General features: G+C 49.9%; 1 protein-coding gene across 2 annotated transcripts in view; it reads left to right on the top strand.

Moving 5' to 3' along the window:
* Positions 1-17904, top strand: part of OCRL (OCRL inositol polyphosphate-5-phosphatase) — a 611352-nt gene that overhangs the window by 278658 nt on the left and 314790 nt on the right. For both annotated transcript variants that reach the window (XM_086918813.1, XM_086918814.1), the window contains exon 13: positions 5724-5835. In XM_086918813.1, coding sequence (XP_086774939.1) covers positions 5724-5835 — 112 coding nt within the window. The remainder of the gene's footprint in view (positions 1-5723; positions 5836-17904) is intronic.

Here is a 17904-nt window from a genome sequence, read left to right as displayed (position 1 = left end):
CCGGGGTACGAGCAGTTTAGAGGTTCGCGTTGAAGGTAGCAAACGTTTGCACGATGGCCGCGGACGTCACTTGGAGGGCCCCAGTGCTCGAACGGACCTCTGGAATAATACGGTTGACTTTGGGATAGGACACAAGGTTGTGGAGGAGCTTACCGCTCTTATCCCCCCACCCATAAACGCGAGCAACAGACGAGCGCCAGAGCATCTTAGCTGATTCCAGCGAGATCCAGCGGATCTCCTCTCAAACTGCTGCCAGTTGCCGAGAGGAATCGCCTTGATCGCCAAGGAGTTGAGCAGCTTCTAGCTGTGCCTCCCGGGATTTCAGCTGTGCAAGCTGGGTCGTCTGCTCCGATCGCTTTGCGTGGACCAACCCTCTGGCCACTCCTCGGACAACGGCCTTGCCAGCCTACATCAGGCCTCAAGAGGGGTGGAGTGGAGGTAGGCAACCCGCAAAATGAATCACCCACCCCTCCTCCCACCAGAGCCACGGATCACGGGGCTTTCAGACGGGTCCGAGTCCGACATGGCCCTCTGTCGAGTGACGTCTGATCGTGGGACGCTACCCATGTCGATAGGTGAAGACACCAGGGCAGGGGAAGAGGCCCTCTGGCTCGAAGTCTGAATCGGTGAGTGTCGGGACCATGCCCCCGGCGACTGAGAGTATACCCCCCCCCCCCCCCACCCCTCCCGGGCGGTTGCCTCATCTTCTGGATCTGGTTTTGCGCCACTGTGCCTTGGATGTCTTCTGGCTGGGTTGGATCGTTGTTTTCCGGACAGGGGAGGGGGCCCTACGAGGTAGGAGGGGCCGCTCCTCCGAAAGCCAGGTCCATGCCGCCTGTGGGGTGCCAAAGAAGGTCTAGTCCTGGAAAAACACCTTAAGGCAAGCCGGGAAAAGGAGTCCATAGCGGAGGCCCATGGCCCTGGGTTTCTGTTTGACCTCTTTGTAAGACCGGCGTTGAGTTTGCGCCTCTCTAGAGTAATCAGAGACCATAATTTTGGAGTTTTGGAAGTGCAGTGGACCTAGCGCCCTGTCAGCCTCCAGAATCGCGTCCCTGTCACGGAAGTTAAAGATACAGAGGATAATGGGGCAAACGGGAGCCCCAGGAGGGGGTTTGGTGCAAGGGAGCGGTGAGCTAGTTTCACCGCAAACCAGGGGGAAAGTTTCTCTTTGGGGATCCAAGATCGGACCCTCGCCTCGATGAAGGTGTCAGTACGTCCCTTCTCCACTCCCTCCGGAAAACCCAGGAGGCACAGGTTGTTTCTCCGGGCCCTATTTTCTGCGTCCTTGGCCCTTCAATGCAGCTCTGCGGTCTCTGCCTGCAGGCGGGCCACTTGGGATTTGAGAGTGCCCCCGTCGTCCTCCACCGTGGAAAGAAGAGACTCTGCCTCTGTAATGCAGGCCGTGGCTTTACGATGGTCTTGTAGAATCAGTGCCACATCGACCCTCACCTCTCCAATCTTGGTTTCCACCGAGGTCTGTGAGGCACGATCGCCTGCAGGATAGTGGAGAGGTCGCCTCCGGCCGCCCCAGGCGCGGCCGTGGACCCGATCGCTGGATCGCGATCAGGCTTGGAGATGAGGGGGGGAGAGAAGGGGGCGCACCGGCGCCTCCATCGCAGCCACCCGGTATGGCGGCCGATCCTCCTCTCACTCCCCTATGGTGAAGTGGGACGGCTGCTCTCCAAGGCAACACCACTTCTCGTGGCAATGGCGGCACTCAGGGCGGTCTCGGTGGGCTCACAGCCCCAGGGCCTTCCACAGGCCCCAACCGCAAGGTCCTGGGCCTCCAAGGGAGAGGAAGGGGGGGACAGTCACATACGTTCGGAACCCGACACAGCAGCCGATCTGCCCCTTCCCCAGTCATATTGCACCTCACGGCCCGCGGCTACTGGATGAAGAAAGGCCTCTCAGACCACGAGTTCAAGGCGGACCAGGGAGCCTGCCGGCCCCCAGAGTCGGGCACTCCGGCTCCCCAGCCCCAAGGCAGACCAGGAAGATGGCCCACGGCTCTACAGGCCCTGCCGCCAGCGCAGTATGAAGTAAAGTCTTGGGCCAGCCACCCTTCCCTCGTCGCAGGCCTTCCATCACCCATCTTCCCCGCACCCCGAAGGCAACGGGGGACGCGAAGAGTCACTGCAGGCCAATGGGGGGAGAAGGGCGCTCCAACGGGGGCATATACTGAGGCCCGATGGGGGCCCACGCAAGGTCCCAGAGCAAAGCCAGGCCTCAGTAGCGGCCCAACCAGCCCTCCAGCTCCGCCACACACAGTCCCGCCTTAGGCCGCGGCCTCAATCCCACCAGCCCGCGTCACCGCGGCCCGACACGGCCGCCGAAGGGTTCAGGGGAATGGAGGCCCACTCAACAAAACCCCCGCCTCCTCACCTCCTTCAACTGCAGCACCGGACGTCTCCGGTTCCAGGCCCCTCCGCAGCGGCGCCCTCGGCCACGCCACCCGGGGCTCGGCGACCACTCCTGTGCCCCAAGGCCCAGACGTGGCTCGGCGAGCAGAAAAAGCCACCCCTGGCGCCGCCCAAGTTCAATCTCCTCCGGATGTCTCCGTCGCTGGGGGGGGGGCCGTGAGTGCCGCTCCGCTCCCCAAACACCGCCACCGCACTCCAGAGCCGACCCACACTCCTCCGCAGGCCCCGGAGTAGATGGGCAAGTCCGCACATCCAGTATGCCGCCGAGAGGGCTTCAGGGGGCAGAGCAGATGATATCAGTCTGGGCTCCCGGCCACGAGATCAGGCATAGGAAGCCGCCATTTTGGGGGATGAAGGCCGCCCAGAGCAGAGGGCCGGCGAGGACGGCACAGGCATCAGGCAGGTCACCAGAAGGATCGAGGCGATGCAGGTAGGGTCCAGGATGCGTCCCGAGACTCTGGGCTATCGATAGCTGGAGAAAGTGGGCCGATGCGAGGCGGTTGACGGAGGGGGTCCAGAGCACTCTTAGAGTGCGACCGCTTTCTTGACGCCTCATGCCATGCCCCGCGCTTACTCATTATTAAAAACCAATATAAGCCACTCCACGAGCACAGATAATGGTATAGAAACAGTGTCGGAATGCCACAGTGCCTGGGAATAGTTGATAATGTGTTCAGATATCCTGTCAATCCGTTGTTAAATGGGGTGGCCCAGCCCAGCCTCTTCCGGGCGAGGACAGGCCCGCCCTTGGCCCAGGCTTGGCCCAGGCTTGGCCCAGGCTTGGCCCAGGCTTGGCCCAGGCGTGCCAGTGCTCATCCCGCCAAGTGGTAGCCGCAAGCTGTTTAAATGCGCCTCCGAGAGCGACGAGAGGGTGACGGTGCCTCCTGGCGCGAACAGCAAGGCAGTCTGGGGGCTGTACTCCTCCCTACAGACCCCTGCGGTGCCGGTTTGCGTGTGTGCGCGATTCTCCATTCTCTATTCAGTGTGTGTATATGAGCTAACAAGAGTGTTGGAGACCCCCAATTTCCATTTTGGAAGCTGTTGTCCTGTTTCTGTTCACTAAATGGAGGTATGGTTCTTTCTATAGACAGTGGAAGTGTATTGCTGACATTCCTGAAGCTGAAGGGGGCGAGACCTAGCCACTGAGGTGGTAAAGAGTTGACATGGCTCCTTTAGAAATTGGCTTAGTTCTTTTTGCTGAGGAGGGCTGCTGATTAGCCTTTTTGTAGCACTGCCATTTATTAGATATTGGAGGATGGGACTGAAGTGTGTGTAATTCAGGATGAGAAGGATCTTTTAGGTGAGGCCAGCCCTTTGTCTTTTACCTGATCACTATTTGTGTGGCTGTTGAGCTTGGTGCCGATGGACACTACAGACTGTAGGCTACCCTGCTGTGAGTAGCACCAGTCTGCACAAACAGTGTTTCTGGAGAACAGTTTGAAAAGGTCAGATGGAAAGAAAGTCAAACGAACACAGTTCTGAAAGTGCAGATAGCGAGTGCACAACGTTTTGATCTAGCAATATAAAATGGGTGCCAATGCCTCACCTGTTATTCCAGGTTTTTTCCAATCAAGGAAAGTAGTGCCCCAGAGTACTTGAAGGTATACTGTGCAACCAGAGCTGTTGTCTTCCTGACAGCCATCATACCCCTGGTGAGTGGGCGCCACCTGGAGTCTGACCTTGTTGGAAGGGGCAGATTGTCTGCATAACAGCGGATTGTCAGCATAACAGCCAGCTTTCCAGGGGTCTGGACTTGCTGAAAAAAATGACTCTGTGGCCTCAAGTATCATGAAGCCAACCTGCTGCTTAGAAATGGATGAAGTCTGCCAATCGGTATGACTGTCTTAAAGCACTGATGCTGTGTGCTGTATAGGTCCACCGGCTACAGGAAGACTGGGGGGGAGTAAACTTTATGCCCGATGCCTGTGGGAAGCAGTCTCTCAGTTAAAGCAGTTGTAGGAAGGAAACACTATTATCAGTAGTCACAGCTTCCAAAGAAAAGTTGGTGCCTGAGATGGAACAGGCCCCTGTCAGTAAGCTTGTGCCTGAGGCATAGTGTTCTACACCTTCGAGAATTGTGCCTAGCTAGCCTGTGCCAACATTCTCCTGTGCCCAAAGTGTGCCATGCCACCGCAACCAATACCACACTTCAGCTGCCCCATGTGTTGCTGTGACCTTTGACCTCAGCTACCTGCTTAGTAGCCTCACTGGCGACCCAGAGGAGAGTCCACTGTTGTCAGAGTTGCCTCCTGATGTGAAGATGTCGAAAAACTGCTCCCACTGTTTTCTTTCTGCTGTTGTCTCTAAGAGTGCAGGTCAAGCCTCCAGTTGGCTTCTACCTGAAGCAGGAGTGAAGACCTACCAACTGCTGTGTCTCGGAGCTATCTTGTTAAGCTTCAGAACGTGTCTAAATTATATAGTGATGGAGGGAGAAGAAATTAAGAGTTAGTGTAAAGACTGCTATCACCCAATGAAGGAAGGCTGCCTATACTGCACCTTCTATCCTACTATCTCTGCCAAACATGTGGCAGTGGTCAAGAGTTGTATATGAATGTCATGACACTTTCAAACCGTGCAATGGCAGTTGTTTCAATATGTGATTTGCTATGGGTGAGGAAAGAGGATGGGGCCTGGACGACTTAAAGCTCTGCCTATCTAGTTACTTAGCTTTGAATCTTCTCGACATTTAGCAATCTCGAAAAGGCATAGCCATTTGCCCTTTCCCTTACAGGGAACAGTCTTATTTCAGATGGTGTTGGGCCAGGTTCCTCAGTCTGTCAGAGCTGTAACGATTTGCTGCGCATGAAGCTGCACAGGAGGCAGGGTGTTAAGAGCAGAAAGTAGAATAAAAGGGAAAAAAAACTCTTCATAATGAATGCTGTTTGTAGTCATACTTCCTTGTCGCCAAGCATCTTCTCCGCTGCAGCATCACATGTTGATCTGAAACAGCTTCTTTCGTCCATGCACAGTGCGGTGCTCAAAGTTTCCAGAACTTCTAGGAGCTTGCAGCCTTTACCCAGCTCCTTATTCCTACTTATTTAGTTATATTAGTGATGAGGGCGAATACCCCTTACATACTTTTTAGATTGATGAAAGCTCTAGTTATTCAGAATTGGAAGAAGTGCAGGTAGGCTTTACACTGATCTGTATCATTGCTTTTGGTCAAACTTTTGCAATTGTTTATTGGAAAATCTTCAATCTTGATTTAGCCCCAACATTGAATGTTGGCCAAGCTTTTAAGTCTACAGCACCTGAAAAAACGAACTTTCTGCTCCTCTAACTTACTACTCGTTTGTTTCACAGTGTTGTCGTCTGGCTGGGAGACCTGAACTACAGATTATGCAAATATGATGCAAGTGAGGTGAAAGCACTTATATTGAAGAATGACATTCAAACTCTTTTGAAATATGACCAGGTGGGTAAACTTATTTTACATTTTGTTGTGAAGCCTGCCTCAGTCATTGAATTTAATCTGGGGTTTATGTGGTTGTAAAGTTTGCTTAACTGCTAGTTAAGTCAGTTTTTTACATATTAATTTAGCCTATCTCTTTTTGTTAATTTCATCAAGACACAATAACCATTCAGTTTTATACACATTGGCCATTGCTAGATCTCAAATCCTCATGCTCTCTCAATTTGTGAAATGTATATCACTTTCGTATTTAAGGTCGATCATTGGCAACTTTCCCATATTTTCCAGCCACTGTGTATAGTCCACCTCATCTCTTTTATCCCACTGGTCAAATTAACTGGCATTGGTGGTTCATGGTGGAATTGAATTAGGGGAAAACGAGAGTGTCTGGCAGATGCCCCAGTTAGTTGCCTAGTTTGTAGACCTCATCTATTCAGTTCCATAAATGCCAATGCATCAGCCATCCATTTGCTTAGTTCCAGTAACCATTTCTTATATTGGGCCTAGTGGAGGAATTTCATGGGGGTGGAACTGTCTCATTTTGCATACTTGACAACTAAAACTATGAGTTTGCTTTTTCTTGAGAGGACCATCATGCTAATTTTGTGTGTCTGTATTTACCCGGTTGTTTGCAAAGTTTTGAACACAGCGAAGTGCCTAAAGGCTTGTATCAAAACACACTTGAACACCTAGGAAAGGTATCCGGCAATACAGGTTCATTTTGTGTAATGGAGTTGAATTCAGCTATACCCCGGTCTTATAGTTGGAGCTAACCCCAGCCTGCCATTCTTTGATTCTGGTTTTGTTTAACTGCGTATTTTTCCTTATAGATTTTAATTCCTGGGTTCTACTTCCATTTCTCCTAAATCTGCCCAAAACGACATCCGTTGAGCCCAACAACACTCAGTGTAGCCTGGATATGTATTTCTCTCAAGCTACATCCAGTACAGTTTTCAGGTTCTACCAGAACGAATCCCCACCAGTTTTTTACTGCACTATAAAACCTCCCATATGGCAGGAGTTTTCAGGTTTAAATATTACATTTCTTGCATATATCTGAAGGATTTACAATTCTTATTTTAAAAGTGATCACTCATGTTGTCACAGCCAAATGTGTGCATTTATCACCTTGGCTTCTTTGAAAAAATGACCCAGTGCCCACAAACCATCTCATAATAGGCATGCATCAGATGCCTTATTTCATAATATTTCCTAAACCTACCTCCATTAGCACCAGTTTTGAAGCATCACTTAAACTGACACTTCTATCATCAAAACGCACATCTTCCATAGGTCGTCTTAACAGCAAATTGCTGTTTTCCTAGTTATTCTCTGTGGAGGGCACTACTGTGCTGTATAATGCACTCACTTTTCATATGGTTATTTCAGCTTACACAGGAATATGCTACCTTTTCTATGTCCTAACATTGAAAAACTCCTGAACACCCATGTACTACTTTTTAAATGCCATGCACCCTACCCTATGAGCTTTTAGAATGGAGAGCAGTTGGTTCTGTAGGGTATTTCTTTATAATACACTTAGTTCCACGTTTAACTGGGAGGCGCCACCGCTATGGCTGACTTCAAAACTGATTAATGAATCCACAGATATATGTCTATATTGAGTCATTGACACCAGAGATCATTAAAAAATAATGATGTATATTAATATTCATATACCATGAGGGATCACAGTAGCCCACAGGACCATTGATTTGATATATAATACGAATGCACAAGAAAAATGGGTACAAGAAACACAATGGGTGCAGTATGTTACAGATACAAACATTTATCTCCACAACACATTTTTACACACAAAATACAAAAATTATTCAATGATTGTGTCCAGGAATAGTTCTAAAAGATTCAAGCATATGTCCTTATTGTTAGGATGTAGGGTATGCTTGATTGCGATATGGAACACCTGTAGTAATCGTCAACGTTTCAACCCAATTATGTTATATGCTCAGATCTAGCATCACCACTGGGTCTTCATCAGGGCAAGAGAAATGAAAGTATGGCCTTATGTAAATGGCATCTGATTTGGTTAAAATCAGAAGTATAGCCTCCCCAGGGTGAGCGCCCCACGATTATGGACCTGGATACCAGGACGGTTGTCCAGAATTAAGTTATTCAAGGGAAGGGGCAGAGTGCCATGTGTGAGAAGTTGGTCTGATATATGATGCTCACTAGTTCTAGTGATCACCTTGTATCAGTCCAAACAACCCTTATGGTGATTGGTTGTAAGTCAACCTTATAGACCACGTCAAAAAGGCAGGGAGGTCTCCTTAGAAATCCAATTGGGGACAAGGAGCAATGAAAGTAAAATGAAAAAACTCCCTATTCTTCTAGAATTTAGGAAAAATCTAGGAAAAAAGTACACTTGACATTTACAAACCCATTAGTGTCATAACCACATATCCAATAGATCACCACAATAGACACAAACTTAAAAAATAATATGCAATGAGTTCGAGGCATGTGGGCTGCTGAATTCATATCTGTGCATAGATCGCCGCCTAGTGTTGGGTCTGGATGATTGCACATTGTTGTCCTGGAAGAGTCTTCGAAGTATCACGAGATAGGTGGCTCCTCCCCTGGACTACAGTGCGCATGGGCATCGCCTCCATCCCTAGATTGTTTTTTTCCGCCATTGGGTTCGAATGTGTTTCGGTTCCCTCTGTCGGAATCGATAGTTGTTTAACTTTCTAACTTGAGACCAAAAGGTCTTTAGGCTTGGCGTCGGTATCGTTTTCGTTCGGGTTTGTCTTTTTTCTCAGCTCCGAACGCTTCCTGCCCCTCCGCGTGCTGTCGGCGCGGACGGGCCTACTCGACGCTCCAGACTACTGAACATGGAACGTACTCCGTTCAAGAGGTGCCCGGTGTGCACCTCCAAGTATTCACACCTCGACGTGCACCCTGTGTGCAACAAATGTTTGTCACCGGACCATGATGAGGCCAGGTGTATGGCCTGCTCAAAGTTCCGGTGTAAGAAGACTCTCCAGCTTCGTCGGGCCGCTCGACTCCAGGCCCAGTTGTCGGCACCCCCGGCGCCCCCGCCGGACAACATCTTCGAAGAATTTGTTGAAGACGATGATGTCTTTCAGGTTTCGGACTCTAGCCTTGCGTCGGAGGGAGATGACTACGACGCGGGAGACGAAGAGTTTGATGAAGCCGGCGACGAGGTAGGGGACGACGATGGGGCCATCGCCACCGTGGGGGATAGCTCAGAGGAAGAGCATCCTCAAACTGACTCAGGGGTCAACCCCCAACATACGGCCCAGGCCTCGTTACTAGTCCAGCAGCCCCGCCCCCTGGCCTGGCCACGGACATTTCTGATGCGCCACTCCCGTTGAAGAAAACGAAAGTGAAGCCATCGGGATCCACACCAACGGTTTCGAAACCGAAAGTGAAAGCTCCACTGGTGGGACAGAAGGCTATTGAGGCGTCAACGTCTACAGAATTCAAATTGGCCGACTTAAAGAGCCGCGCCAAGATGGCCGACCCGAGGGCCTCGGGGTCGACGCCGAAGATGGTCGAGGTCGATGACCCGAAGAAAGCTTCGAAGAAGCGTCAAGGCGATTCCAAAGCTCTGGCTGCGCCGGCTCCGGCCGTCGGAGCCAAGGATGGCACTGTCGGCTCCGAAAACGGTGCCTCTAGCCGACCCGATTCCCAACTCGGGGAAATCGCTCGAGCCGGTCAAGCCCTCTCCAGCCTTAACGAAGAAGGTCGCGGAGTCCCTGCAACGGATTCGGAAGGACGCTGTGGTTCCCGAACCGGAGGTCGTGGTGCCGAAGCCCGCATCGAAGCCGGCAAAGGCGCAAACGCCTATCCGCTTCACCCTGCCGCCAAAGTAGACGCCGAAGGCTTTCGCTCTGAAGCAGGGGGCGGACGTGCCCTCGAAGGGGGTGTCGACGCCCAAAGCGTCATCGGTGGTGTCGAAGCCTCGGCTTCAGCCACTCGCGGAGGAAGAGCGTCGAGAGGTCATCATCGACGCCAATACTGGGAAACTGTCTCTCCTCAAGAGGAAAATCACCACGGAGCCGGTGTTGGAACATTTTCAGATTCCTCTCAAACACAAGAAGGACTCTGCGGGTACTTCGGCCCCTATGGAGCCTTCGTCTCCCAAAGACTTTGAACGTTCACCAACGCGTTCCAACGCGGGGGATGGTGACGATGAGGAGGGGGTCGAGTACAACTATCCGGCGTACTCGGATCCGGAGGAAGAACATGAGCCTTGGTCGGCCGGAGGCGACCCACAGGAACCGCAGCTCTTTGCGGCTAAAACCTCACAGACGGAGGACTCTGCAGCCTTCAACGCTTTGATTGAGAGGGCTGCAGCTAATCATGATGTTGAGCTACATTCAGATCCTGTGGATGTGGATTTTTTGTTTGACACTTTCTCGGTGGCCGAAAAGTCAGTCAAGACATTGCCAATGCTCAAGGGAGTGCTAAAGCGCGCGCCGGAGGTCTTCAAGGAGCCCACTCGGGCACGTGTTATCAATCCTCGAATTGACAAAAAATATAAGGCAGCGCCCTCGGATCCAACATACATCAAGGGACACTTGCCACTGGACTCTTTGGTTGTATCCAACGCACGCAAGAGGGCGAATTCACAGACCACTGGTGACGCTCCTCCCCCAGACAAAGAGTCGAAAATATTTGAGGCCTCAGGGAAACGGAATGCTGCGCAGGCAGCTAATATTTGGCGCATTTCAAACACGCAGGCCCCACTTGCACGCTACGATAGGGCTCATTACGACACCCTAGAAACACTGTTGCAGCACTTACCTGACCAGTACAAGGAGGCTGGGGAGATGTTAATTCAGGAGGGAAAGCTAATCACTAACGCTTCCATCAAATGTGCGCTGGATGTGGCTGATACAGCCTCCAGGGCAATCAACACTAGTGTGTTGCTAAGAAGACATGCATGGCTTAGGATATCAGGCTTTAAACCAGATATACAGACAACCTTCCTGAACCAAACAGTTAATCCTGACCACCTGTTTGGCCCCGAGGTGGATGCGACACTTGAAAAAATGAAGAAAGACACAGACACTGCTAAGTCTATGCGGGCCCTCCAATCTCAGCAGTTTCGGGGTGGTTCCTTTCGCCGCTCCAATACCAGAGGCACCTCAAGGGGTCAGGCATCGCAATCCACACAGTACTATAAGAGCAATACCCAAACCTCATACACCAACAAGGGTAGAGGTGGCTACAGAGGCAACAACGTCAAGGGCAGGGGACGTGGAAACAACAGCTCCAGGTCCACCACCGCCAACAAGCAGTGACGTCTTGTCACTGCCCCCCGACCACACAACACCGGTCGGGGGAGACTCCAGCAGTTCCTGCCCGCGTGGAAATCCATCACCACGGACAGGTGGGTCAAATCTCTTATCCAGTACGGTTACTGTCTGGAACTTACTTCCACTCCACCAAACATACCTCCAAGAAACCGTCCTATGTCCGGCGAGCACTTGCACTTGTTGCAGCAGGAAGTTCAAGTCATGCTGCAAAAAGGGGCAATAGAGCTCGTCCCACTGCAAGAAAGGGGAACAGGGGTTTACTCCCTGTATTTTCTAATCCCCAAAAAGAACGGATCCCTCAGGCCCATCCTGGACCTCAGGCCCCTCAACTGGTATATTCTCTCGGAGCACTTCCATATGCTCACGTTGCAGCAGGTTCTCCCTCTGCTTCAACAGGGGGACTTCCTGGCTACGTTGGATCTAAAGGATGCATACTTTCATATCCCCTGCATCCTTCCCACAGGAAGTATCTCAGATTCACGATTCAAGACCAGCACTACCAGTTCAGGGTTCTGCCGTTCGGGGTCACCACAGCGCCAAGAGTCTTTACAAAGTGCCTGGCGACTGTGGCGGCGCATCTACGACGCCAGAACGTCCACGTCTATCCTTATCTAGACGACTGGCTCATTCAGGCAAAAACAGAACAGCAGTGCGCCGACCACGTGTCCCGCACCATTCATCTCCTGCACGATCTGGGATTCTCTCTGAATTACCCGAAATCCCATCTCCAACCCGCCCATATACGGCAGTATCTGGGCGCGACAATAGACACTCTGGCAGCCATTGCGCAGCCAAATTCAGTGAGAGTCGCCAGTATCCAAACGCTGATCCAGCGATTCAGACCTCAGCACTCACTTCCAGCGAAGGTGTTCATGCAGTTGATAGGCATGATGGCCTCCTGCATCTCCATAGTCCTGCACGCGAGACTACATATGCGTCCGCTTCAGGAATGCCTAGCACGTCAGTGGACTCAGGCTCATGGGCAACTGACAGACCTAGTGTTGGTAAGCGGTCGGGCATACAACTCTCTGCATTGGTGGAATCCACAAAACCTTTGCAAGGGCCGACCGTTCCAGGAGCCTGTGCCACAGATTATCCTGACAACGGACGCTTCTCTCCAAGGATGGGGAGCGCATGTACTCCACTACACAGTGCAGGGACTATGGACACTACAGCAAAGGAAGATGCACATCAACGTTTTGGAACTGATGGCAATCTTCATGGCCTTGAAGGCATTCAAAGTACATCTGTGCAACAAGGTCGTGTTGATCCGGACGGACAACATGACGGCCATGTACTACATTCAAAAGCAGGGGGGCACACACTCTCCGCAGCTGTCTCATCTGGCTCAGAGCATGTGGAAGTGGGCCATTCAGAGGAACATCTTCCTCATGGCGGAGCATCTCCCGGGCAAAGACAACCAGATGGCGGACCTGCTCAGCAGGCACAGCCACCAAATGCACGAGTGGGAGATGCATCCATCAGTACTCCAACCGTACTTCCAAAAGTGGGGTCATCCAGAGATAGACCTGTTCGCCACAAAGGAGAACGCAAAATGCCAAAGCTTCGCCGCCAGGTTCCCACACCCGCAATCACAGGGCAATGCGATGTGGATGAACTGGTCAGGCAGATTTGCATATGCTTTTCCCCCAGCACCTCTGATACCGCTGGTGGCGCGCAAACTCAGGCAGCACTCGATGACTCTCATCCTAGTTGCCCCAACGTGGGCTCGCCAACCATGGTACACCACGTTTCTGGAACTCTCCGTGGTACCGCATCAAAGGCTTCATCTCACTCCCAGCCTTCTGACGCAGAGCCATGGCGACATTCAGCACCCAGATCCGCAACAGCTCAACCTGGCGATCTGGCTCCTGAAGTCCTAGAGTTTGGCTACCGAAATCTTCCCCCGATTGCATGGACATCATTCGGGAGGCAAGGAAGCCCACTACTAGAGCTTGTTATGCAGCTAAATGGAAGCGGTTTGTCGTTTACTGTGTAAACCACGATATTGACCCGGTAGATGCTTCCATTCAGAACATCATTTGTTACCTGTTCCACCTGTACCAATGTAATTTGGCGTATTCTTCCATACGCATTCACTTGTCTGCAATGGCAGCATACCTCCAGAATAGGCAACACCTATCACTTTTTAAGGTCCCTGCTATTAAGGCTTTTCTGGAAGGACTCAAAAGGGTCATTCCACCATGGACACCACCAGCTCCGGAATGGAACCTCAATGTGGTTCTTACTAGGCTGATGGGTCCTCCCTTTGAGCCACTGCACTCTTGTGAGCTTCAGTTTCTGACTTGGAAGGTCGCTTTCTTAGTAGCAATTACATCGCTACGGAGGGTTAGCGAATTGCAGGCGCTCACCATCCAAGAACCTTTCTTCCAAGTACACGCTAACAGGGTGGTGCTCCGCACTAACCCCAAATTCTTACCCAAGGTTGTATCTCAATTCCATCTGAACCAGACAATTAAGTTGCCAGTGTTTTTTCAAAACCCAGAGTCGCTGGCGGAGCGGATGCTCCACACCCTTGACGTTAAAAGAGCCTTAATGTACTACGTTGACAGGACCAAAGATTTTCGTAAGACCAAGCAACTTTTCGTTGCATTTGCCTCACACCACAAGGGAAACGCTATCTCCAAAGCTGGGATCGCTAGGTGGATTGTAAAATGCATTCAGATCTGTTACGCTAAGGCTAAGCGCACACTCACAATTCCACCAAGAGCCCACTCCACCAGAAAGTTGGGGGCCTCTATGGCTTTCTTAGGTAATATTCCCTTAGAAGATATTTGTAGAGCAGCCACATGGTCTACCACACATACTTTCACTAAACATTACTGTGTAGACGTGCACTCCAAACAGCAGGCAGCTGTTGGTCAGGCTGTTCTCAAGACACTTTTTCAGACTGCTGCAGCTGGCACGGGCGGCCGCCGATAATAGGAGGACTGCTATGTATTCTATGCACAGATATGAATTTAGCAGCCCACATGCCTCAAACTGCAAATGCTACTTACCAGTATGCATCTGTTCTTGGCATGTAGGGCTGCTGACATTCATATCGCCCACCCTCCTCCCCGGCGCCTGTAGCAGCTGCAGTCTTCATACATATATATATATATAAATATATATATATATATATATATATATATATATCTGCTCGTAGCATAGGCATCACTCACATACTTCACTCCATCTCTGCCAATGGCTAAAAACAATCTGGGGATGGAGGCGATGCCCATGCGCACTGTAGTCCAGGGGAGGAGCCACCTATCTCGTGATACTTCGAAGACTCTTCCAGGACAACAATGTGCAATCATCCGGACCCAACACTAGGCTGCGATCTATGCACAGATATGAATGTCAGCAGCCCTACATGCCAAGAACAGATGCATACTGGTAAGTAGCATTTGCATATTTGGACAATTGTACAATTTATTAGGTAGAATTAATACATTCATAGTGCCATAAAAAAGTTAAGAATTAAATAAAATCACAGATATTTATTATCTTTGTTAAAACCTACAAAATTATCTGGATACATTCACAGAAATTTGTTGTGCTTGTTAAAAACGACAGAGTTGTCGACGCAGCTTTTCGGTTTTATGATAGCACCTTCATCAGGGCAATGTTCTCTATAAAGAACAGTATCAATCCCTGTATTCAATTTAGGGAAATTTGACCCACTCTTTCACCAGATATATGTCCATAAAATAGTTGGGGACGTTTGAGTTCTGCACCGTCCTTATTAGGTTTCAAATCACTTGAGGTCAAGGGAGCCACCGTTGTGTAGTCAATATAAGACTTTCCCCCCGGAAGTCTGGGAATAACACAAGGATCCGGTGCGTAACTGGATGCTCTGAGAATTACACTCGCAACACTTTATCGGAGACGTTTTGACCCTTTGGTTCTTTTTTTATGCAAGAGCTGATTTAATCAATTATCAGGCTCTTATATTAAAATAGCGGCCTCCCTGCTCCCCTTGTACCTCTGTGTATCGTCATTCATGACGATACGCAGAGGTACAAGAGGAGCAGGGTGGCCGCTATTTTAATACAAGAACCAAAGGGTCAACACGTCTCCGATAAAGTGTTGCGGCGCAGAGTCGTATAGCGTCTTCAATTCGCTGTGTGCTCCGTTCGGGTCCCGTCTTCCCGAACGGAGCACACAGCGAATTGAAGACGCTATACGACTCTGCGCCCGATCAGACACAGATCCCGGATTGCATTAACCGACGCCCTGTGACCACCAATCCGACTCATCACAGAGCAAATAATTCCGGCGTTTACCACCCAACTACCCGAACTAAGGAGAAAGATATCACGCCAGAAGTGGTCCCGCTCCGCGATAGATGATGAATACATGAGGCACATCTTGCTACACTTAGAGAGCTATTGGTCCTGACGAGAACTCCAAAACTAAGGAGTTTGAAACGCGTAGACCCCTCTATATCACGTTTCTCACGTGGAAACCATAAGAGAACTGAACAAATCTTTTGATCAAAGTGATTCATATCTAAAAACGCATATCTATGGTTTCTCTCTCATGAATTGTATATAATTGTACAAAAAATGTATTGTCTTTTACATTGTTAGTAGTTTGAATGTGTTTACAGTATGATTGCAATGTCTTTTGGTATGAATGGTGTATATAGGTAAGTTGTGACATGGTTATCTTTTGTATTGTTCATTTGTAATGTGCTTCAAAAAGTATCGTTGAAACAAAAAAATGTTTTGAAAAAATACAAAAAAGAATTGTGCAAATAAAATGCAGATTTGAATTGATTAATTCTGAGAGATAAATTCCTTCTTGCATATAGTTTTGCCCATATGCATGGTATCAAATAAGTGCAGTGAAATTACTTGGCAGTATTGGCATTCAGTTTTGGAACAGTAGTTAAGGCAGGGTTTGGCCTTACTGCCTGGAAACCCATACCCAGTTTTGGTTTATCAATAGTGCAGAATGGGCAGTGCTCCTACTCCGTAGGGTGAAAATGAAATCCATTCACCTCGAGTTCCATGAAAATCTGCCAGTTATGTGCAATGTGCCCACTAGATGACAGTAAACGACTGGTTAAATGTGCCAGTACGAAACAAGCTACAAGAGAAGAATGTTTTTCGTGGTACATCAGTCAGGTGAACTGAAACCAATTAATGACAGTGATTCCATGTATCTGCTTAAAGACACATTAAGCAAGACCATTTTCTCTGAAACTTGCCAGCGCTATCACTCATAGCAAGAAGTCCATTTACCGGTGCATTTGAAGGATTACAGTGAGAAGGGAATGCCTGTTAGAACCTCATTTTCAAGTGGGCCGTTATTTGGAATGCAATATTCCACCCGGTAAATACGATACTGTTTGGTGCGGTATTCAACAGGTGTGGAATTACCGTCAAATTCTAAGTTCAGCATGCATTGGAGCATAATGGAATAATCATAAGATTGATGAGAGTGAAAATAACTCTAAGGATTGATGGTGAGATGAATTCAAAATGAACTTTAAATAAACCATACACTGATGAAATAATAAGGAGTCTTGGTTTCAAGAACACAAAGGTGTGCCCAATGTCAGGGCTGTTACCATCATTTGATGACAACACTTTCTCGTTATGTTCTAACTGACGTGTTATGGACGGACACGCCACCTGAAGGAGCACCCAACCTATAAATTTGAATATTAAACTTCCACAAACTAGACAAAATAATAGGGAGTGCACCACCTGCAACAATTTTGTGTCTGTTGTATCCAGCCCACACCGGATGGAATAACGCGCTGCATCTCGGCCCTCCGCAAGGGTTTGGGCGAGTTTAGCCCAGACCTCCTCCGGACATTGTGGCAGCACGTCCGCAACCGCGTCCCACAGAGTGTGGGTGTAGCGGCCCAAGAGACAGGCGGTATTGACAGACCGCCGCCCTAAGCTTACAGACTAGAACACCTTCTTCCCGAACTGTTCGTATCTCTTGGATTCCCGGTCGGACGGGGCCGACGGGAATGCGGTCTGGGAATTGGAGGCCTGGATGACCAGGCTCTCGGGGTGGGATTTGTGGACAAAAAGCACGGGTCGCCCGGGCCGGGCGGTAGCGTCTGGCCACGTTCCAATCCACAGGCGGGCCTGGACCAAGTGCCCACAAGAACGTCACATAAGGCCTCATTGAATGGCAGCAGAGGCTCGCTGGAGCTTGACTGCGGTTTGAGGACCTCAGTGAGGAGGTTAGTCTTCACAGCCGCGACGGGGAGCTCAAGGTGTAAGGCCTTGGCTGCCTTCATCAACACCACACTATATGTAGACCCCTCCTCCGAAGCCACAGTCGGGGGGGGGGGGGGGGGGGGGGGCAAATCCAGTGTCTGGCGATGTGTCAAGACCACTGGCCTCCCCAAGCTCATATGTCCAGTCCTGTTGAGACTGACACTCCAGTGCCAGAGTGTCCTCAGACCCCTCCCAATCCTCCTCGTCACCCGTTACCTGTAAAACAGGATTAGTAGACGGGCCTCCTCATGGAAATAAAAATCTCCAAAGGCCGTCGGAAGCGGCACTCAGCGGCACCGTACCGTACATTGGGGACGGCGTCCACAGGATGCTCCGCGATAGATGATGAATACATGAGGCACATCTTGCTACACTTAGAGAGCTATTGGTCCTGACGAGAACTCCAAAACTAAGGAGTTTGAAACGCGTAGACCCCTCTATATCACGTTTCTCACGTGGAAACCATAAGAGAACTGAACAAATCTTTTGATCAAAGTGATTCATATCTAAAA

The sequence above is a fragment of the Lissotriton vulgaris genome, chromosome 4_1 (genome assembly GCF_964263255.1).
Source record: "Lissotriton vulgaris chromosome 4_1, aLisVul1.2, whole genome shotgun sequence".
NCBI classification, from domain to species: Eukaryota; Metazoa; Chordata; class Amphibia; order Caudata; family Salamandridae; genus Lissotriton; species Lissotriton vulgaris.
Note: the sequence above shows the minus strand (reverse complement) of the source record. Positions and strands in the feature narration are given on the sequence as shown.